Here is a 22,430-nt window from a genome sequence, read left to right as displayed (position 1 = left end):
CCCCAGAGCCATATAGTTTTTCAACGGCTCTGATGGGCCCTATTGACTTCCAACGTTTTTTCTCTCCATAGGCCTGGAAGTCAATGGGGCCCGGAAGTCAATGGGGCCCATCAACGGGTTAATTACCCATATTCTTCAAAGTGTTCTGCAGAAGAAATTAATTCACTGGAGATGGGGAACAGGTGACAGAATTTTCACTTTTGGGTGAACTATCCCTTTAACATTGCTTTAATCTCTTTATTTGTAGTACATTTAACAAAACTGAATTATGCATCATTTTGGAATTAAAGTCGTGGAAAAATAGAGAGATTTAAATAGTTTGCCCTCTAATATTACCAGACTGAACTTCATTACTGTATTTGTATTTATTGGCTGAGTCTTCGTCTAAATATAAATAAAATCCAGTTTAATTTGGTCAAACTCTGAAGTACATTCATTCACAAATTTAATCAAGTGATACATTCATTACAGAAAGTCTCTATAGAAGCAGCCTGGTCTTTTTCCTGGTGGATTTCCTTTTTCCTGGATGAGTCCTAAGGTTTTAACCTACACAGCACTTTAACCATTAGTTCACTGCATTCATTAAGAAAACTCTTTGAACCAGTTACCAAAAATCGATGCCTTTAATGAAATACTGTGTTTGGAGAAATATTAGGGGTAAAATTGAGAATACAAAAGACAAAACTTTAATCGGAAGCAATGAAATAATGTGACATTAAAAGTGAGAGGAAAATAATTTCAATTGTTCCAAATACAGTCAGTCCACTACAATTTCACTGGAAGTGTGACAATTTATAGGTCTATCACATCTGTTACAAACATACAGAAGGGGGGGGGGATACTGTATGAAAGAGGCATGTTAGCAAATGCACTTGAAAATTACCAAAAATAAAGTTGACATACAATTTTTTTTACACACCCACCACCTAAAGTGTGAACTTCAAAACATGCAATAATTAAAAAAAAAAATAACTTGCAAATAGTTCATATTAATGTGGCATACAAGTCCTGAGTGAGAACTCACAAAACAAAAAATATTTATGTAATTAAGGCAAACAGTCTTAATTTTAAACCATGAGGTGGAAAAGTGACAGTGAAATAATTAGAAAAAGGCTTAATTGGTGCTGAAGTGCTCTTGAAACAAAACGGCTGGAAGATGAATCTCTCTTTGGTTGATGGGTAATATCTTGCAAATCTTGGATTACATAATATTACAAAAGGAAATTTCTTCCCATTATCAATTATAAAAATTTTCAAACATTTAATTTACCTTGTAAATGGATAAATACTCCCCATGTAAAATATAAATAGCCAATATTTATTCAAGGCATTTCAAGGCAGTTATCAACAGGGTAAAACAGATTAGGCCAAATGAACAGTTGCAGTCTCATTGGAAAGTTAAATGGCTTTTTTTATATTTTGAATGCAAATTTAGTCTAATGGCTCAGATAATTGTTTGGCCCAAAAACTGCTTTAAAACATTGAAAATTGCAGTGAAACCCCATTAATGATACAGTTGCCTTCAGAGCATTCAAAAATCATTTAGACAGACAAGACAAGCTTGGAGGAAAATAATAGCTCATCTGGTACACCAATGGGCTCAGCTTTCATACACTGAAATTTACTCAGGAGTTGGCTCTGATCCCTCACTTTTCAGATCGTTCTCCTCATCACTTTCCACACCAGCGCGTCCAACTGCACGGCGTACGTTGACAGTGAAATCTCCTCGCCTGGAGAAGACACAAGTTTTATATAAACACTAAATATGTGGCATAGAAAAGTACAAATGTTTCAGATGGATTTGTCAGTAAGTTTAAAAGTGATGTTTGCAGAGAAATGATACCATGACCATCACGAAGCAGCGGATTACACACCTGAGTTTGTTCTTTAGGGTGCTGACCTCTCGGTTCATAGCATTAGCAGACTCCGTGGCATCTTCCAGCTCTCTCTGCATCTTCCTGCGGGAGGCATTAGCTCGAGCCGCTTCCTCCTCGGTCTCCTCTAACTGCCTCTTCAACTGCTTCATACGAGTGTTCAGCTTCTCAGACTGACAGAGGAAGATTTCATTATGAACTGCACTCAAAATACAAGGTTACCTTACCACAATACTTACATTTCAGATAAAGACGACAATGGCAACAAAACGGGCATGTAATTAAAATTTACTGTACAGTTTGTTTGATTTTTAAATCATCAAATCGTCACCATTTGAGAAATTTCCTCTTAAAATCAAATGAAGATCATCCCTTGGCTTTGAACTAGTTTGAACAAGCCTATTGCATTTTAAATGCAGTCCAAAACCCACCTCATTTTTGAATTGATCAGCATTGCGTCTCTCATCCTCAACCTGCAGTAACAGCTCTTTGAGTTTCTTCTCCACACGTCGCACCTGTTTAGTGGACTGCTGCCTCTCCCTGAAGAGTTAAGCACAGAGACATAGAAGTGTCACTGAGGAAGGTTATTAACAAATACCTTTTACTGGGGAAATTGAGGTGCTCTATAGTCTATACTATAGCGGATATCCATGTAGTATCCCAGTCCCTGTGGAGTATGAAAGTTGCTTCTAATAATCTACACAAACCATCTCTACCATTACTCACTTCATCTCAATATCCAACTGCTCTTCGAGCTGTGGGATCTTGGCCTCCAGTGCAGCAATGGTGGACTTGTACTTGCTCTTTACAGCCACTTCCAACTCCTGAAGCTTCTGCTTTAGGTCCTTGTTCTGGCGGTCCAGCTGAGAGCGCAAACCCTCCAGACGCTGGCTATTACCACGCTCTGCAGTCAACTCCACTGTAACCTGTTCAGCCTGTGGTTCAAACGAAATAAAGCCATTAGCAGCAGAGCATCATGATGAACATGATAGCTGAAATTGGGAACACTTTGGATGAGTATCTCATTAAGCTCCTAGTACTCTACCTGCAGTGTTGCTTTCTTCAGTCGATCATTGAGCAGCTCCACATTGAGATGTTCTTCCTCAAGTTCCTCCTCAAGCTGAGCAATACGTGCCTCAATTCTTCTCCTCTCGTCGCTGCTCAGTGAGCTGACAGAGAGAAAGAAAGAAAAAGCACATTTAAACCACTCAACACTATAAGATACCCAATATACTTTGATTTTCTAGGACTAACTGTTTGGTGCAGGATACCCTACCAGACAACACATCACAATAGCAGCAGGTAACTCACTTCTTGGAATTCTGGCTATTGATCTCATCCTGTAGCTCATCTCGTTCTTGCTGGATTTGTCTCTTTGCTCTGTCAGCAGCAGCCAGATCCTACAGAGATAAAAGGGAAACATTTTCCACATGCCTAATTCTTCCATAAAGAATCCTTTCAGTCTAAACGAACACTCAAATTTACCCTAGAATTCATTTCTAGTTGCAGTACAATTCTGATCCAACCTGAAAAAGTACAAGACAAACCTCATGTAGCTGAATGATCTCAGCCTCCATGCTCTTGATCTTGCGCTCATTTTCTTTGGCCTGGTTAAGAACTTCGTCTCTGGATAGACGCAGTTCCTCAAACTCTCTCATCTGTTCTTTCATCTGGGCCTGCAAAACAATAGAGGGAATGACACAGATACCATGTCAGAGTCATAAAGTTCATGCATTAAATGTTTGTTTATGTACTCCAGTTGCAATTTTATTCATCAGGCAAAAGTAGAAACCTGATCTCTGGTTCTAGAAACCAAAAATCCCCACCAATTTAATGCAAAAGTAATGCCCATGCTCATGTAGAATGTGTATGTGTAGTTTCTTACCTGTAGTTTCTTGAGCTGTTTGAGGGCCTCATCTCGAGCCTTGTTGGAAGAGTCGATCTGAGCAGCCAACTCTGACAGATCCAGCTCAAGCTTCTTGCGCACAGATACGGCCTGAACCCGCTGTTTCCGCTCATCCTCAAGCTCCATCTCCATCTCACGCACCTAACATAATTACAATATCAGTAGTTTTGTGCATTATTTCCATTACCAAACATTTATCAGCATCTCATAGATTAACATTGTTCTGCATTGGGCAGGCGAGCACATACCTGTTTGACTAGCTGCTTCCGTTTCTCCTCACCCTGCTCATCTCTGGCCTGCAGGTCTCGGTCAAACTGAGCCTTCATGGCCTGCATGTTGACCTCCAGACGCAGCTTGGCATCTTCCGTGAGCTGCAGTTCATCCTCCAACTCCTCTAGCTGAGTCTTCATTTCCTCTAACTGCTGTTCCATTCCTCGCTTGGCCCGCTCAAGCTCATGCACCTTAAAAGAAAAGAACAAACGTTTGAGCACAACTAAGATAAGTGGTAAGAATTAATCATGTCCTTTTTAGCAAATTGTTGCCAAAGCGCACCGGATGAGTGCTATATTTGCCCACCAGTCAAACATAATCTTACCTCATGCAAATTAAAAATAAATAAACATTCTGGTTTACCACAATGAGCTAGACCTTCAGAGACTATACATTTTATTTTAAATGCAAGGCGGAAGACTTTAAAGATTTCATAATTCACTTACAAAATCCTCAAGGAATAAATTACATATTTAAATTTTAATTTAACAGATGCTTTGGTTATATCTTGGCTTGTAGACATTAGCTCTGTTCTAAAACAGTTAGCATGCTCGAAAGACATTTTTTACTCTTGAATAAATTAACAGTTGAACCATTCGAATAAGTTGTTTTTGGTATTGAAAGAAATGTACTTATTTCATTCTCAACCTGGCTTCACTGCTGTAAATTGACCACAAGACTTTAGATCTTCAATGTCTAGTCTAGCAGCTTTGGGTTTTGGAACAGAGCTGTGGTCTTAAGTCCCGCTGTGGTAAAAATCAAGCTTTTAACGTTGTTTATGTGTCTATGTGGTGTTTTCAATATGCTTTAAGACAAACCATGTGCAAATTCATAAGGTCAACAACACCATTGTTGAGTATTTTCTCCTTAAAACTGCAGTGAACCAAAGACAGTCTCAAACATGGTTTGAAATCGCTGGTGTTTCTGACGTCAAACTACCTTGTAACCAATCACGTCAACGTGTGATCGTCAGTGAGTGAATCTCTGAGCTGGTGTGAGTGGAGGCGGGGCTAATTTGCATATTCATAGAACCACATATACTAAATGAGGCAAGGGTGTAGTTCCATTCAAGCCATTTTAAGGCATGAAAAAAAAAAAAAAAGAAACTTTTAAATGTCATTTTGGTGATCAAGGATGAGTTAAGGGATAAAATTGACTAACACACATTCTAGACATGTCATGCTTGTGTTTCACATACACTCTTGCCAGCGTCATCCTTGGATGACATCAGGTCCTCCATCTCAGTTTTGAGCTGCTTGTTGACCCGCTCCAGTTCGTCCTTCAAATCAGTAATGGCCTCCAGCTCTCGGGTCAGAGTCAGAGCTCTGGTCTCCTTCTCACGGGCCTCTGCCTCGGCACGATCCCTTTCCTCAGCGTACTTCAGAGAGATATTCTTCTCCTCCGCCAGCAGCTGCACAAATTGAGGTATTTTATCACAAAGGACTGCTAGACTTTAAATATTGAGTAATAAGTAACTACATGTACTGACACTAGGGTTAGAATTAGGTTTGGGGTTAGTTGCATGAAATTATGCATAATTTATAGTTATTACTATAGTTACTGCATGTAACAATGACACTAAAATAAGGGAGTTACCAATTATTATTTTTATAACTTGCAGAAAACAGAGTATCAGCATTTGAAATACCCTTTGACACATGTTCATAAATACATTTCTGCTCCATTTACAGTATAATACTGTAAATACTGTTCTCTACCTGGTCAAACTTTTTCTGCTTGCGTTCCAGCTCCTGAACGGTCTGACGCAGATGATCTTGGTCTACAAGGACATCATCTAGCTCCCGCTGTAGACGGGTCTTGGTCTTCTCCAGTTTATCGTAGCCAGCATTCCTCTCCTCCAATTGCTGCATGATGCCTTCCACCTCTCTCTGCAATTTCTTTTTCCCATCCTCCAAGCTCTCCAGGCTTTGGGCCTCTTGCTCAACCTTTTTCTTCATCTCTGCCAACTGAACAAACCAAAAAACAGAATAACATTTCTAATCTAAAAATCTAAGTGGAATAAGAAAGTTCTCAAACACAAACTGGTCCTAGGCCAGCATTATCATCCACCAGAACGTGTCCACCGACTCAAGGGCACACACACCTGAGCTTGAGCAGTGTACAGCTGCTTCTCAACATTTTTCTTGCTCTCCTCTTCTTCCTCCAGCATCTCTTTCAGGTTGTTCTGTTCATCCTCCATTTGCCGAAGACGAGTAGAGAGCGCAAGCTTCTGCCTGGTCTCCTCCTCCAGCAACGCCTAACCACATAGGAAAACAATATAAACCAATTCAGAATTAACTCTTATTTTTACCTGCAACACCTGTGATTAGCCCAATATTTATTTTAGGGCAAGCAGGAACTACTTGTGACCAACAGTACAATCACTCAGCAAGCTCCAGTGATAAGTGTCTGTGAATGATGCACTATAGTGTATGACCAAGTTGTACCTGCGCATCTTTAAGTTGAGATTCAACAGTAGAACAATCTTTGGCAGCTTTGATGGATTTGCTCTCCACCTTGCTTAAGGTTCCCTGAACAGCATCAAGCTCCACCTAAACATAAAAATATATATATTATAATTATATTGTGTGCATTAAAGTAGGCACAAGTTTGCTCTAAACGGATCTCAGACGGGAGATTTTTATACTTTGATGTATAATTGCATATTTTAGTCTAAATACCTGCATTTTAGCCACTTTATCAGCCAGTTCCTGTTTCTGTCTCTCACTCTCTATGTGTTTGACTTGCAGCTCCTGAAGCTGTGATTCGGCTTTCTTCCTGCGGTGCTCAGACTCATTTTTACCTTGGGACAATGACTGAAGTTCAATCTGAAGCTCATTGCGTTCACTCTCCAGAGCCTGTTTAGCTTTTTCCACAGATGCTTTATTCTGAGGGACACAACAGTGAGTGTTAGTTAACACTTTTCTAGAAAGTTTGCTTTTGTGGGTGGAAAGAAAATGTACACTTCTCAGAGAGACACTAAGTTGTAATAATTGCAACACTTTTTTAAATGAGACAATCAAAGGATCAGCACATTTTTTGCAAGATTTCCATTCCCTAATTATTAAAGCAGCACCATTAAAATCCATCAATGCTTTAGGAGAGGCACATGGTCTCACCCTCTTGGACTGTTCAAGCTGTTCGTTGAGCTCTTCAAAGGCCTGGTTGTGTTTCTGTCGCACTTCACCTAGCATCTGTTCATGTGAACGAGCCTCATCTTCCAGAGTCTTCTTCAGCAGAGTCACTTCAGTCTCTCTCTTTGCCCTTCAGACAGGAAGAAAAGCATTTTTAAAATGATCTAGGACATTGCAATGCCTTCATTTTCCCATAAGAATGACATGTTACCCATGTGTAATTACCAGCCAGAATTTGACCACAAAACATGTTTTTCATTTCCAAAGATAAAAATTTAAAATTAAGTTGTTGCAAAAAATCTCAAATAAGTCAAGCCCAGTCAGTTTTCCTCATGGCTGACCTGAGTTCTTGCTGAGCAGCAGTAGAGTCCAGCGTGTCCTCAAGTTCTGTCTTCAGAGCTTCCAACTCCTCTCCCAGGTCCCTGCGGTGTTTCTCTGCTTTAGCACGGGCAGCTTTCTCCAGCTCCAGATCTTCCTGCAACTCTGAGAGCTGGGCCTCAAGCTCACGAATGTTTTTCTGGGCAGTGTTCTTCAGAGCAGCTTCCTCTTCAATCCTATTTAAAAAAAAAAAAAAAAAAAAAAAAAGAATTATTACAAAATGTAGCTGGAGCAAACACCCAATTAAGGTAAAAAGTGTTAAGACAGAAGTGGAAGTGGCAGTGAGGGACAGTTAAATGAAAATCTCAAATTACAGCTAACAAACGTTTCACTCACCTTGCGAGTGCAGCCTGGAGCTCTTCCTCTTTCTTGGCCAGTTGGGCGCGGAGCTCTGCAATCTGAGCCTGCAGCTCTGCGATCTGATCATGCAGATCTGTAGAGTCGCCCTCCAGCTTTCGCCTGTTCTTCTCCAACTCTTGCCTCGTCTTCTCTTCCTTCCTTAAACGATCTGAGAATGTGAAGGAGAGATGTGAACAATTAAGGCGTATGGAGATGTAGCAAAGAGAACACTGCAACAATTCTTTGTTGCTGCAAATACAGCAATAAAGAGATATCATACTAAAGTTTTTGTCATCCGCATTCTTGGGCTGGCTTTAGACGTGCGTGTTTTCAAAATCCTGCTTCATAATTATTTGAGGGTCGTGAATATATACTTACCCTCCAGGTCAGTGATCATTGCCTCATGTTTGTTCTTGAGTTTCTGCAAACTCTTGGATTTCTCTTCCTCTTCAGCCAGGTTAGTGGTGAACTCAGAGACTCTCTCCTCCAGCTGCTTTTTCTCCTGTTAAGATCAGATACCCGCATACAACCATCACTATCAGGACAAGCAGCACTAAATAGTTTTTGCAGCAGATTATGCAGTCATGCAGGCAGAAGACGTGAACCGTTTCCACATGTAGTAAAAACACTTTCAAAAGATATCGTAGTAGTTAAATACTACTTCAACATTTGTGTAGCATTAATTGAATTGTTTGGGGCAAGAATCATATAGTGGAATCAAAACCATATTTTGATTCCCCAAATTTCTGAAATGTGGACTTGAAACTACTTCATTGTTGATTTATGTAAAGGCAGAACACGTTCTTGTTAGACCTTAGCAAGTTTGGAGTTTTGGTCATCAAGAATCATAATGTCCTCCTCAATCTTCTTCAGCTTGGAGTCCATGGTGACTTTCTCCAATTGCAGCTTCTGTCTGGCAGCCTCTTCTTCATCCAGTTGCTGCTCCAGATCCTGAGAAAGGATTTTAGGTTCTTCAATTACAATTGAACACAAATCAACTAACTTTGTATGGAGTTCTAAACAGACATTTAGAGTTTGTATTTGGGAGGTCAATTTCATTCATCAAACTTCCTCTCACCGAAATGTTCTGTTGCATCTTCTTCTTCTCCGTATGAAACTGTGAGACTCTCTCCTCCTCTTCCTCCAAGCGGGACTCCAGGTCATGCAGGACATCCTCCAGCTCATGCAGGCGTGTAGCAAGACGTGCCCTCATCTCTTCAGCCTCTTGACACAGTTCGGTCTCCGCCAGCAACTGCTCCTGAAGAGCCAACTTCTCTGCATTTAACTGTTACAGGGAATAACAATGATACGTTTATGGACACCAAGAGAGAATAAAGAGTCATCTTGTAGCGGGGAAAAAACCCAGCACCATACACACCTGTTGTTGTTTGGTCTCAAACTCCTTCAGCTGGTCTTCAGCCTGCTGCTGTCTCTCCTTCATCTTGACCAACTCTTCCTCCCTAGCGACCATTTCCTCTTCTTGTCTGGTCACCTGCAGTAAAGGCTTTACCTGAAGAAAGAAAAGTGGAGACATTGCTTTGAGATCTCTGGTTGACTTCTAATAAACATACAGATTTTTGAACCTATATGTGTACCTTGGTAAAGAGTCGCCACCAATGCCAATTTCTGAGTTTCAAATAGGCTGCACAGTTCCTCTGGATCACCCTCATGGCATTCAGCTGCTGCTGCCTCTTAGCAAAGGCTCTATGTAAAACAAACCTTAAGTTGTCAGTCTAACATTCCTGTTTAAATTAACACCTCACAGACATCTTCAATCATCTATCATACAAGACAACCTTTCAGAGTCATTTAGAAATTATCAGCCAAGGTTGCAAACACAGACCATAATTTTTAGTGCTTCAAATCTCTCCTAGCTGTGGTGTGCTGGGAAACTGATCTGTATAAATGTATATGTTTAAATACATTTACCTCCTAGCAACATAACCTCTACACCAGGCCTGGAAGGTGATGATGACATCAGTGATCTTCATATCTCTCTCCTCTTCCAGGTGGGCAAGAACGCCAGCCCTGAAGAACACTTTACTTTGACCTATACGGAACAAGTTCGAATCCAGCTCCAGAGCCTTGATCTGGGAGAGAAAATACATTACAATACATTTTAAACAATAAAGGATCAATTATCTTAGAGTTACATAATGGTGTGCATCAACTCTTACCATGAGGACACAGGCCTGCTTCCCATCCATAAAGCCCTTGGGGATGGCATTTGGCGTGAGGATCTCATATCTGAAATTACATTTGGGAAACATAATTTAGAGACTAGAAGGAATAAGATGATTCAAGAAGTCTATAGATACTAAAGTCAAGCCCTGAATTCTGGGTATGCATAATTCCCTGCTACGTAGTATAAAAGCAGTACTACGCCAGACAAGCAGTTCAAATACTCAACATTCATGATACTCCAAAATACCTTTGTCTGAACTCTTGGAAGACAATGCGGTTGGGGAACCCTTGTCTACAGATCCGAATTCCTTCTAGAACTCCATTACATCTTAGTTGTTCTAGAACCAGGTTGTGTGCCAATTTACCAGCCTAGAAGAGAAGAGCAGAGCAGTGACTTAATTGTTAGAGGCCACAAGAGAGGCATGAACCACCTGGCTATACAAATGTTTTGAGGATGGGGTCTAAAGTTTCTCTCTTCACACCTTCTTCTCATGGTTGGGGATTATGCATCGGACAAAGTTAGGATTGGTATTTCTGAGGGTGGTCATCAGATTTGTTAGCTGCTCTTTGTACAGTTGTCCTACTGTACGGAACATTCCCTTACGAGTCTTGACGGCTCCATGCAATGATTCAGCCATTCCAGCTACCTTGTCTAATCCCACAATTCGGTCCACTGATTAAAAAAAAAAAAAAAAAAAAAAAAAAAAAAAAACCATTATGCAGGAAGCCAACACAAGAGTGTTTAAGATGACTTTTCATGTTTAATTGTGGAGTCTTTTAGTGTCCAGGATGAACAGTAGCAGACAACCTGCATATTACACACTGGCAGAATCAGACTCACTTTTCTCTATGACGACCTAAAAGCCTGACCAACAAAAGCTCAATGCAGCAGGTGGATTGTCGTCAACTTTTTAGACATTAGTGACATCTGAAATACTCAAATTAACATTCTTTAAATCAATCTAATGGTTAGTCATCTGCAGTCTCATACCATCTTTCCAGAGCTCAGACACAAACTTGTCCACTGACTGGTTAAGCAGAGTTGCCACATTGTCATTCAGAGGGTCCATGTTTTTCATTAGCCATTCAGTAGCCTTGTAATCAACCTGTGGAGGACCAGACAGAAACATAAATGATACACTTTTAAAAGAAAAATTCTCCTCTTCAACCCTATTCAGATGGGATTAGATTTAAATGTTGAGGGAAATGTAATGTTCTAGAGCATATAAATGTCTAAATAAATTCACGTTTCATACTGTGCTTTATAATATTGTGATGCCTGAATTCAGTTGCCCACCTCAGCAATTTCCACAGACATTGCTTACCAAATATGACTTCATGATAATTATTACAGACGTCCACAGTATCACTTTACCAACATATGAAGCTAATCCCAGTATTTAAGACACACAAGAGCCCTTACTTTGCCAGCATAGTGAATGATACAGAAGTCAGCATCATCTTTGAGCTTCTTGGGCTTTTGAAATTTTGGGTTGTTGCCCAGTTCCTGGACTACTTTCTCCACAAAGGATTTGTCTGTGGCTTTGGGAAACCAGCACTCCTCATCCAACAGAGCCAGGATTCCTGGAGGACCATTCTGATGGAAAGAGAAAGAGAAAGAGAAAGAGACCAAGGAATAAAGTTTTTTTTTTTAAATCAAGGCATGCAGGAGGGTTTGAATCGAGAAAAAAAAAAAAAAAAAAATCTACAAAGTTTGAAGAGAAAAGAAACCTACAGGCTTCTCAATGAGTTCAATGCAGGGCTGCAGGTCAAGGCCGAAGTCGATGAAGCTCCATTCAATGCCTTCACGCTGGTACTCCTCCTGCTCCAGGATGAACATGGTGTGGTTGAACAGCTGCTGAAGCTTCTCGTTGGTGTAGTTGATGCAGAGCTGCTCAAATGAGTTCAGCTACAAAGAGAAAAAGAGTTAATCAAAATGGCCAATTATAAATCGAGACAAATTTTTTGTTTTTCGCACAACACTTTCACACCTCGAAGATCTCAAATCCAGCGATGTCCAGGATTCCGATAAAAGAAGCACCCTGACGCTTGGTCTTGTCTAAAGCTTTGTTGATACGCATAACCAACCAGCGAAACAGTCTCTCATATGTGGCTTTGGCCAGGGCCTCCACCGCAAACTCAGCCTGTTCCTGAGTCTGAGCCTTCTGAACACAATCACGGCCCACTTTGATGCGTGGTGTGAGAATGGCACGTGTGAAATCGGTCACATTCATGCCCAAGAGATGGGACACCTTTTGGGCAGCTGATAAAATAAAAAAAATAAAATTAAAATGGACAAGACACTTAGAGCTCAGGAAAAAAAAGGTTTGATTCCAGTCTAGAATAAGCAATATGAATAACAACAGAATGTGCATTCTGCCATTTTTGGTGCAAATACAAGTACTGGTAATGAAATGAACTTGGGACTAATTTGTAGAACAAGTTAATGAAGAAAGTGAGACCTGTGTCATCGGGCATGGAGGCTTGGTCAGAGTTGCGTTCCTTCTTAAAACTCATGTTTCCTAGCTGCAGCACAGCAGACACCACCTTCAAAAGACCTGGGACACATTAACAGAACATTACATTTTCTCAAACATGAGGCAAGAACAAACATCACCCCTCAATAAGTTAAACCCCAAACTTTGAGTTCAGTCAAAATACTACAATAGCTACACAGAATAGTTCCCAGCATGAGAAACTGGTGAACTTTTACTCGATTCATGAAAGACATCACAACTTTAGGTGATTAAAGAGGTCATGAACTGGCTTTTTTATATTTTTTTATATTGTTGTCTGAGGTCAACGTATGACGTTCACTTGGTTTTTATATTCAAAAACATCAAAATGACTAAGTATAGGCTATTTTCTACCCTGGTTTTGAGCCTAGCTCCTGAAACGCTCGGTTTTTATGGGCGTGCCGCATTGAAGACTTGGAAGTAAACGCCCACTGCTATGATTGGATAACAGTTTTGCATATATTATAATGAGTTTCATGTAATGTAATCATGTAATGCGCGAATCGGTTAGATTTCTCAGTTAATCACCCCTTTAAACGCACTGTAGAGTGATTACAGATGAAAGTGCCTTTGAGTCTCTATACCTGTCTGCTCCTCCTCAGGGATGCCCATAATCCTGAAGGCATCTATGGTTTCAGCAAACAGTTCTTTATCCTGTTGTCCAGTGATCGTTACATTTCCATTCGACAGGAAACGGTACTTATTGTAGTCCTCTAGGCACAGCTCAGCTGTAGAGTAGAGAACAAACTTTATAAACTTTCCTTTAGTCCTAGAGATTAGTCCTAGAGCATTCTACACTGTCACATGGGTATTCAGCATTAAATTCACATTAAGAAAATATTTATACGTTCATTTTAACAAAAAGTTGTCCCTAACACTGCATGTACGATTTTAAAGAATTCATAGCTTAAATTTGTTCATTGCATGAAATGGTCCTCACCACGCAATTTGTCTCCTGCTCCTGATAGCAAGTAATAGAAAATATGGAAGGCCCGCTCATCTTTGGCCTGCCTGATCGCACGAGACTTCTCTAACAGATCTGAAAAACGCTTGTTAGGGGATTAACAGAATAAGTCAAACACATTCTGCATGAGCCCTTTAAAAATGACAACAAGCTAACAATACACATTTCAGTTTCCTAAGTGGTGGTTCAGTCAATAAAAAGGATACAGGTCTCAATATTGGCTCCAACGATGTAACCATTGACATCGAAGTTGATCCTGATAAACTTTCCCTGTGAATAAAAAGCTCATATTGATTCATGTCGAAATTTAGTGGGACCCTTTAAAAAGGAGTCAATTGGATTTGTCTGTGCACACTTACAAATCGAGAAGAATTATCATTCTTCACTGTCTTGGCATTGCCAAAGGCCTCAAGAATTGGGTTAGCCTGTAGCAACTGTTTTTCCAACTCACCCTGGCAGACAAATAGTTGATAAAAGGGGATGAGCGCATTTGAAGTTACAACTCACAATTTCAGGAACTAATAGACCATTAGTGAAACAAAGACAACATCTTGAAACAAAGGTACCAAACCATCAATACACAGTAAACCAAGATCACAGATTTGCAAGTGAAAGCTTTGCCGGACTACTGATGCCCATTTTTGCAGGAGAGTACATTCTTCCACTACATTTATAATGCTAAAAACCATACGTGCATTAAACTTTGTTCTACACCAGTGTTAGAATATGCATTAGCCAAAGCAGTTAGGAGGACTATGCAACATTACACCATATAATTAAGCCTGTAGAAAACCACAGTTGCATGACCAGAAAAGTGGGTGTATACAGCAGGAAAAGTGAAGGATGGTATGGTTGAACTCACATGTGACAGGGCGACACTGCTCTGCAGGATTAGAGAGAGAGAGAGAGAAAGTCTCAAAATATGGACACAAAAATTAAGGGGGACTCAAATTTAAAACATTTTCAACCGTATGGGGCAACATTAAACAATTGGATGCTTGCAGTTTTTTTAAAAAGGGCTTAGTGTATTATAAACCATGAACAAATATGCAGGTATTCACAAAGTCATTAGAGATCCCGTGGGAACAGGTCTAGGCCTGATACAGGAATGTGAAAAAACAGAATTCTGACTTCCTTGTCCAAATGACAGAGAGAAGAGTATTAAACCCCTGTGGGAGGAAGACTTCAACAGAAGAAAAAAAAAAAAAAAAGCATGAAGAATAGGAAGAGATAAAACTGACATCAACAAAACATTTACCACGAAGGGGGCTGGAGACAGAATAGCTGATATTAAAAATTGATGTGGTCATTTATGAGCAGCTCTGCCATGACAATCAGCACTCGTCTTATCTGGCGGTTGTGCACACGAATCAACATTCACTTGTGATGACTTTTCCACGACTGAATCCATGTAAATGTTAATGGCACCTCAGTGCACAAAATATTTGAGTGGAGGGTAAGATGGGGGAATGAAGCAGGACAGATTCAAACCTGAATACTGTTAATACACAACTCTTGTATGTTGTGAGCACATGCAACACCGGCTGTGCCACAACCCTGAAAAAAAAAAGAAAAAGTAAAAAAGTATTGTACTCACTTGATCTTTCTTTGTTTTGAAGGATGATGCTACATGAGCAAGGTACTGAATGACTTTTTTGGTGTTTTCAGTTTTTCCAGCACCAGATTCACCCCTGGGGAATAATTTAAAGTTTAAAAGAAGCTACAATGCTGGCCATTTTAATACTATTTTGTTACTGGTATATCACAAGTGCCAAGTCAATCTTACGTGCACAATATGGACTGATCCTCACGATCTAAAAAAAAGAAAAAGAAAAAGAGAAATCAATTAACAGTGCTCCATCACATGAACAGAAGTGCCATTTTGGCCTGAATAATAACGTCACACAGGGATTGTTCTCACCCTGCATCATACTCCTGTAGGCCGTATCTGTGATGGCGTAGATATGAGGGGGCATCTCATGCCTCTTCTTGCCTTTATACATCTCTACGATCTCCTCCGTGTAGATGGGCAGATGCTTATACGGGTTTATTACCACACAGAAGAGCCCAGAGTATGTCTGAAACAATGATTTACACATGCCATTCGTCACAAAAAGCACATTCGTTTCAAGCCGATTGACTAATCTTCTTGACAGATACGCACTCTTTATAAACTAACCAATTAGGAACTACAAATATCTTGGCATTAGATGATTCTCATGGTTTAATGATGCAACTACATGAAACATAATTGTGCATTTTCTATATTAGTTTTCTGCACTGTCAAAGTGTTCATTTGTCAACCTACACTCATTTACAACTTTGAAAAATCCCTTTTTACAAAGACTAGTACGTTTTACGAGAAAATACTAATTTTAGTCTTTCAAAATTTCACATTTGATTCAATGTTACTTGCAGTTTCTTTGCTAGTAAATTTCACAAATTACAATTTCTGAGTGAAAATTGTTTCAAAGTAAATTAAACTATTCTTTGATGCATCAGAACATGCAAAAAATCCAGACAGACTTACATAGATGAGCCCCGAGTAGTATCTCTCCCTCAGGTTGTGCAGAACAGACGCTTCATTCAGGCAGGTGAGCTCCGCCATATCCTCCACCTTGCTGAACTTGGGTGGGTTCATCTTCTGGATGTCATCCTTGCTCACCTTGATCTTCTTGCCTGAGTCAGCCAGCTCCACAAGACACTCATCTCCAGTCTCCTCTTTGATGGAGCCGGCCTCAAAGCCGAGCTTCTCTGAGGGAACCCATACCAGCTTCTTAGAGGACCAGTCTGCCTGCGCCAAAGGGTCGTTGACAGTGTTGCGGTCGGCATAAAGGAACTTCTCTGCGTCTGACATTTTGACTACGTACAAGAAAGAAAGAAATTGTTTATGGTAGAATTGGTTTTGTGGTTTTAAAAAGTTATGCAGGATATCAAAGTAACACCGAGAACTAAAACAATTCCCTCAGTTGTACACAAACATCTACACAGTGACACCCCTATTTATCCTTAAAAGTAAATTCCTTTAACAACCCCTAATTATAAGAATTCCATTAAATTCCCACACTCATTTCAGAATACCATCAAACTGTGTTTTGTAATTTCAGATGACCAAATACAAGTGCTTGGTAATGTTTGTGTTGGGCTAGAAAACAAGTTTGACTAACATGGAAAGTGGTAAAACACAAACAGTAAGTGGGTTTTTGTGCATGTAAAACATATTCATGCAGAAATCATGATTCAGCAAACAGTTCACAATTCAGGATAAAATCTACAATCAATTTAAACACCACATTTTAAAAAAATCCCAGATTCCCAAAAAGGTTTAGAATTTACAAACACATTTTATATTATAAATGTATAAGAAAATTGTCTTGTGAATTCTGAAGAAATGTATGCATCAACAATGCAATTATTAGTGACGTAGAGAGCCAGTTTCCATATTACCATAACTTTTGGAGCACTTATGGTGTCATGCATGTCATGCGTGTTAAAATTCCTTAACCTACTGTGTGCTGATCCAAACATACACAAGACACAAGCTCCTACTGCTTTGAAGTGGAAAGAACATCTGCACTGAAGGAATAATTCCTAAACAAGTTTGGACAGACAATTTCATTACCCGCCACACCCTGCGGAAGACTCCAGAACTCAGAAATTAAGAGTAACAACTTTAAGTATCTTTGTACACTTAAGACATATTCAGATGGCAGATAAGAAACATCAGATCAATAATTGATTATGCAAAGTTCCTTTGACAGCAGAGACTAGTTCTTTTCCAAAGCTTAAATGGCTAAATCCTAATATACATAATATGAATATAATACCAATGTTACTCATGAAGATTAAAGATAAGGTATCCCTAACCACCATACAACCTGTTTAACCACCTGAGATATATTTAAAAAAAAAACAACAACAAAAAAAAAAAAACACACAATACAAAATCGTGCATCTTTTAACAGAATCTGAGATGCTCAAAGTGTGCAAACACTTTCCCCACACAATTTTTATTTGAAATGTCCTTGCAAGTGTCCTTACAGTCTCATGAGTGTCAAGTCAAATCAGTATCAGTTAAATTACTGCAATCTGCAAAATTTAAAAATATATATTTCTCCCCTACCTCTATTGTATACAAGAGAGTTGGTTGCAAAACACAGGGCGCAGAAATTCAGTTGAGAATTAGTAATAAGGTTAATGGATAAATGTAATGCAAACACAATAAGTAATATAATTCTCAGGAAAAAAAAAAAAGGAAACTGCCCTACAGTTAGGAATTCTCTCATGTGACCCACATATACCCGTCCCTCGGGGGGAGGGAAAGAGAGGCTTCTGGGAGTCAAAGTTCTCTGCCTATTCAGACTATGAAAGTACTTCCCATCAGTGACCTCTAAACTTATTTAAATCTGCCAATTCAACCAGAGTGGGGAAAAAGGCCAACAAGATGCCAAATGAAGTGCGGGAGTAATGGCAGCATTTAGAGAGGCATCTAGAAAGTGAAAATGGATGACAACAGCACAGCTTTAGTGTACCGTTGAGACGAAGGGATAAGGAGATTAGCAGGGTGTCATCCCTGTCTGCAAGTTCATTAGCAGCTCAAATACAGTCACTGTGATTAAATGCAGATGACCGCACGTGCGCCTGCACATGACATGCACCTTTGTTGGGTTGACCCACCACAGGTTGTCATCCGATTCCAAGAATAAAAAAGGAACTACCTATGAGTGCGTAATATACATTTAAGGGACAAAAGAGTTAATCATAGTTGAGCAAAGAGGAACAAACAACCATCCGTGACACAACAAAATAGTGAAATGGTTTCTGGAACGTGGCGATATTGAAGTGTTGCTTCACCACACTGACACACTTCCTCTAGTGCTTTAATGTAAGACCTTAGAAGGCAACATGTTAAAGCTTGCTGTCTGAATTTAATAAGTGTAACAGAAGCAGAACCACAGAAAACAGCCTGAAACTAGTTAATTGTGCCTATTACAATGGAGAAATGGGCATATTTGGCCAACACAAGACTAAAATATCCATTATATTTGACCCAAAATCAAGATAAATACACATAATAGAAATATGTCAACCTTTATGCTTTTTAGTGCCAATTTTATGTTGGAAAACACAAGCATTAAATTATGTATTTATTATTATTTTAGGACCATTTTTAAAAAGTAGGTATTTTTTAGAGTGAAATATGCCAAGATCAAGTCTATGAGGCAAACTAATAAATGGCATTAACTAGCAAAACTGTCTGTGTGTCTGTGTGTGTGTGTTTTCGTTCTGGTAAACCCTATACATAGTGGGGACAAAATGTCCCCCAAAGATGTCAACATCTGAAATCCTTGTGGGGACAGTTTTTTGGTCCTCATGAGCTTATAAATCATAAGTATTGTTTTTTTTGCAGAAAGTTTTCTGTGATGGGTAGGTTTAGGGGTGTGGGTTAGTGTAAGGGGATAAAATAAAAATCATTGCGTCTATGGAAACTCCCCATAAAGCATGAAAACAATGTGTGTGTAATTTATTTAAAGGAGGTAATATATGGGATATGGTTTGATAAGATTCACTCTTAAAGTGTGTGTTTCCCAGTGAGCCTGTCCTGCCGTCACAGTGGTCACCTGCAGTGCCATACCTTATTTTATCCCTCCATCAGCATGTTCTCTCATCCCACTGATCTTGGCTTGTGTTTAATCCTTGCTTATAGATCAAATGCCAACAGCTCTGAGATGAAGTCAACAACAGCAACTCAGGAGACACAATGCTCACGAACAGAGCATTTTATGCAGTGCAAAGGTGAAACCGCTCTAGTGCAAAAGACCTCACACTGAAATTAAGACACATTAATGTAACTTTGCAACTGGCACTGTTGCATAACAGTTAAGGTCTCTTGTTCCGCATCAGGGCTGAATGTGTGTCCTCAGGGCTGAGCAAATCAGGTCGTGTATACTGCTAGAAACCGGTCTCAAAGCAAACTGGGCGTGTTGCAAAGAGCAGACAGACAGCTCACCTGAACTTAGATGCTACTGATAGGGAGTTTCTCGTGCACTCTACTTTACATTATTTGTGGTAACGGTAAAGAAAACAATAATAAAATTAAAAAAAGTAACATGTCATAATATCCTGGTTTGTAATTTGTTTCATGGAGTCTACCTAAATTAAGACTATTAATAACTTTCTTTTGTTTTACTTAAAATATTTGTATCACTTCATCGAGTAGCACAGCTAAACGTGCGTGCATGGGCTGATTGTGCAGAACAGGTTCAGGTGCGCGCTCAGGTGAGAATGTGGCTGAATGTTAAAAGTTTACTCACCTCTTTTCCCTCAGGCGCCGTTTGTTGAGAAGACCCAATGCCAAATCCCAATAATTTTTTTCTTAGGAAGAATGACACAGCTGAGACAAATGTATCCGAAAAGCTCTGGGGTTTGTGATACTTTCCTGCTTGTTCATCGGCGTCCTGCTCTCTAGTTTCCTCTCACTTCTCTCAGCAAACTCCCTCTGACTCTTAAATCAGCTGTGTGGGCGTGGCTATAAAACGTCGACAAACCCCAATGTCCCGCCCATATGATTTAGCGCTTCTTTGAAAGTGTCAATCAAGACATGTGCTTTCATTGATTGGTCATTTATTTAGCGCGTCAATTATTATGCCAAACAATGACGTTTGGTTATGACCTTTTACAGTCTATGGTTAGGAGGTTAGGTTTATATATCAAGGAAATAAACATAGGCTAAGTTTTAGAATTAAAACTTTAGAATTATACAGTTTAGAATTATAAAAAATCATAATATCTTTTGTAGTTCAGATGAAGTTTATAGAATGTTAGCCTAAATGCAGGAAGCTGGAGTGCAGGAAGGCTGGTGAAGGAATGCAGAGATTTGTCAGTACCTGCAACCCTGCAGTGGTTTTCCCTATTTAAAGAGTCTTACTGTGGAGGTGGAGAGAGAGAGAGAGAGAGAGAGAGAGATAGAGAGAGAGAGAGAGAGAGAGAGGGAGAGACTAAAGTGAACCTATACTGCTTTTAACATGAGTCACCCATTGGATATCATAAAATAGAAAACGCTGGTTAAGTGACAACTATATGATAAACTGGCCTGTAAACTACTCACAGATTATCTTCATGGGCGTTTATAGATATTGCATTTTTCTCTGTGTCAATCAGGGGTTGCCAGATATGTGCATTGATTACTGTACATGATGTTGCTGTTATTGTCAACTAAGTAAACAGTCCTCCTTTATGGAAAAATCAAAAAGTCAAAGTTCATGTAGGGTCACAGAGAAGCTCAGACAACAAATAGATTCGTCCAAGTAATCTTATGCTAAATTGAAAGAGCGTTTTATTTTACGGAAAGCAACAAAACAAATGGCCGCAGCAGAACAGATTAAAAACTAGTTTAGGAGGCCCTGAGCACACCGACAAGCATAAGTATGTGTCTACAGGCCTCAGGTGCATGGGTTGATTCTTCCTTATATGGTATGAAAGCGACGCAAACACACAGTGAAAGAATGAGCTGTAGTTTAGGCAGCAGAGGTTTTGGATTACCCATAATCCCACTGGCCCACCCCCTCCTCTACCTTCCTTCTTCCTCCTCTTCATCTGAAATACTCAATGGCATGAAAGATAGAGATCAATTTTCAAGAGAAGACTTGTTGCTACATGACCTCACACCAGATAAGCAGACAGCAGATGAGATTTCTAAACTTGAACATTGCTCGGCTATGTTCTGCTTCATATAAAATGTGGCATCTGTAATCTTATCCATGAACACAACAAGCGTACGTAGGGTGTGTTACTTGAGATGACAATGAAGTGAAAAAGGTGGCTGGTCTAGCCATCATGCTATTGTCTCAGCTATTCTCAGCCTGATGCAGTTTACTGTCGTTTTTACACCTAGAGGGAGAAAGAGAGCATACTGAGCAGACGACACGGCACAGCAGTGTCCTGCAATGCGACATGCTACTATACTGCATACATACACTCACCGGCCACTTTATTAGGTACACCAGTTCAACTGCTTGTTAATGCAAATATCTAATCAGCCAATCATATGGCAGAAACTCAACGCATTTAGGCATGTAGACTTTAAACGTGGCATGGTTGTTGGTGCCAGGCGGGCTGGTCTGGATTTTCACACAGCCATCTCTAGGGTTTGTGGAGTCTGAAAAAGAGATATATCCAGAGAGTGGCAGTTCTGTGGGATAAAATGCCTTGTTGAAGCCAAAGGTCAGAGGGGAATGGACAGACTGGTTTGAGCTGATAGAAAGAGATTAATAAATCAATGGTTCAGGCTGCTGGTGGTGGTGTAATGGTGTGTAAATATTTTCTCGGCACACTTTGGGCCCCTGAGTAATTGAGCATTTAAATGCCACAGCCTACCTGAGTATTGTTGCTGACCATGTCCATCCCTTTCTGACCACAGCGTACCCATCTTCTGATGGCTACTTCCAGCAGGATAACACACCATGTCACAAAGCTCAAATCATCTCAAACTGGTTTCTTGAACATGACAGATATAAATGAATACTTTTATTTAGCAAGGAAGTGACAGTAAAAATGCATGTCTAATTTCTATTTCAAATCAATAATTTACTCACCCTCATGTTGTTCCAAACCTGTATGAACTTCTTTCTTCTGCTGAACCAAGTAATCAGTGTAGCTTGCAGCGCCCTCTGATGGTGAAAAGAATCACTACACGACTGCTCTAATAAGCATGCTAAATGCTTTGGGATTTTTTTTCTTTCTTTCTTTCTTTCTTTCTTTCTTTCTTTCTTTCTTTCTTTCTTTCTTTCTTTTCTTTTGCAGGGTACCCTTTCAAAGTCATAGTTCTATACGTGGTTAAAAATTACCCGGTGAGTGATAATTTAA

At 39.7% G+C, this 22,430-nt stretch overlaps 1 protein-coding gene across 1 annotated transcript; it reads right to left on the bottom strand.

Annotated features, from left to right (window-relative positions):
* Window positions 1–604: 604 nt before the first annotated feature.
* myh9a (myosin, heavy chain 9a, non-muscle) lies at window positions 605–20,069 on the bottom strand. Its single transcript, XM_084129406.1, has 41 exons — window positions 19,880–20,069; window positions 16,096–16,427; window positions 15,487–15,643; window positions 15,352–15,379; window positions 15,163–15,256; window positions 14,428–14,448; window positions 13,925–14,017; window positions 13,772–13,835; window positions 13,542–13,640; window positions 13,186–13,329; window positions 12,548–12,643; window positions 12,077–12,348; window positions 11,821–11,994; window positions 11,509–11,682; window positions 11,077–11,191; window positions 10,568–10,758; window positions 10,333–10,454; window positions 10,079–10,148; window positions 9,831–9,991; window positions 9,497–9,605; window positions 9,280–9,411; window positions 8,980–9,186; window positions 8,715–8,852; window positions 8,280–8,403; window positions 7,899–8,070; window positions 7,526–7,738; window positions 7,170–7,314; window positions 6,732–6,938; window positions 6,498–6,602; window positions 6,155–6,307; window positions 5,769–6,017; window positions 5,249–5,461; window positions 4,029–4,241; window positions 3,760–3,921; window positions 3,422–3,550; window positions 3,186–3,274; window positions 2,920–3,043; window positions 2,601–2,809; window positions 2,306–2,414; window positions 1,875–2,047; window positions 605–1,730 (listed from the first exon to the last, which is right to left on the bottom strand). The coding sequence occupies exons 2-41, from the start codon at window positions 16,420–16,422 to the stop codon at window positions 1,622–1,624; spliced, it is 5,886 nt and encodes a 1,961-aa protein (XP_083985532.1). The 5' UTR covers window positions 16,423–16,427; window positions 19,880–20,069; the 3' UTR covers window positions 605–1,621.
* Between the last annotated feature and the right edge of the window lie 2,361 nt (window positions 20,070–22,430).

Source organism: Abramis brama (genome assembly GCF_963993115.1).
Source record: "Abramis brama genome assembly, chromosome: 11".
Taxonomy (NCBI): Eukaryota; Metazoa; Chordata; class Actinopteri; order Cypriniformes; family Leuciscidae; genus Abramis; species Abramis brama.
Note: the sequence above shows the minus strand (reverse complement) of the source record. Positions and strands in the feature narration are given on the sequence as shown.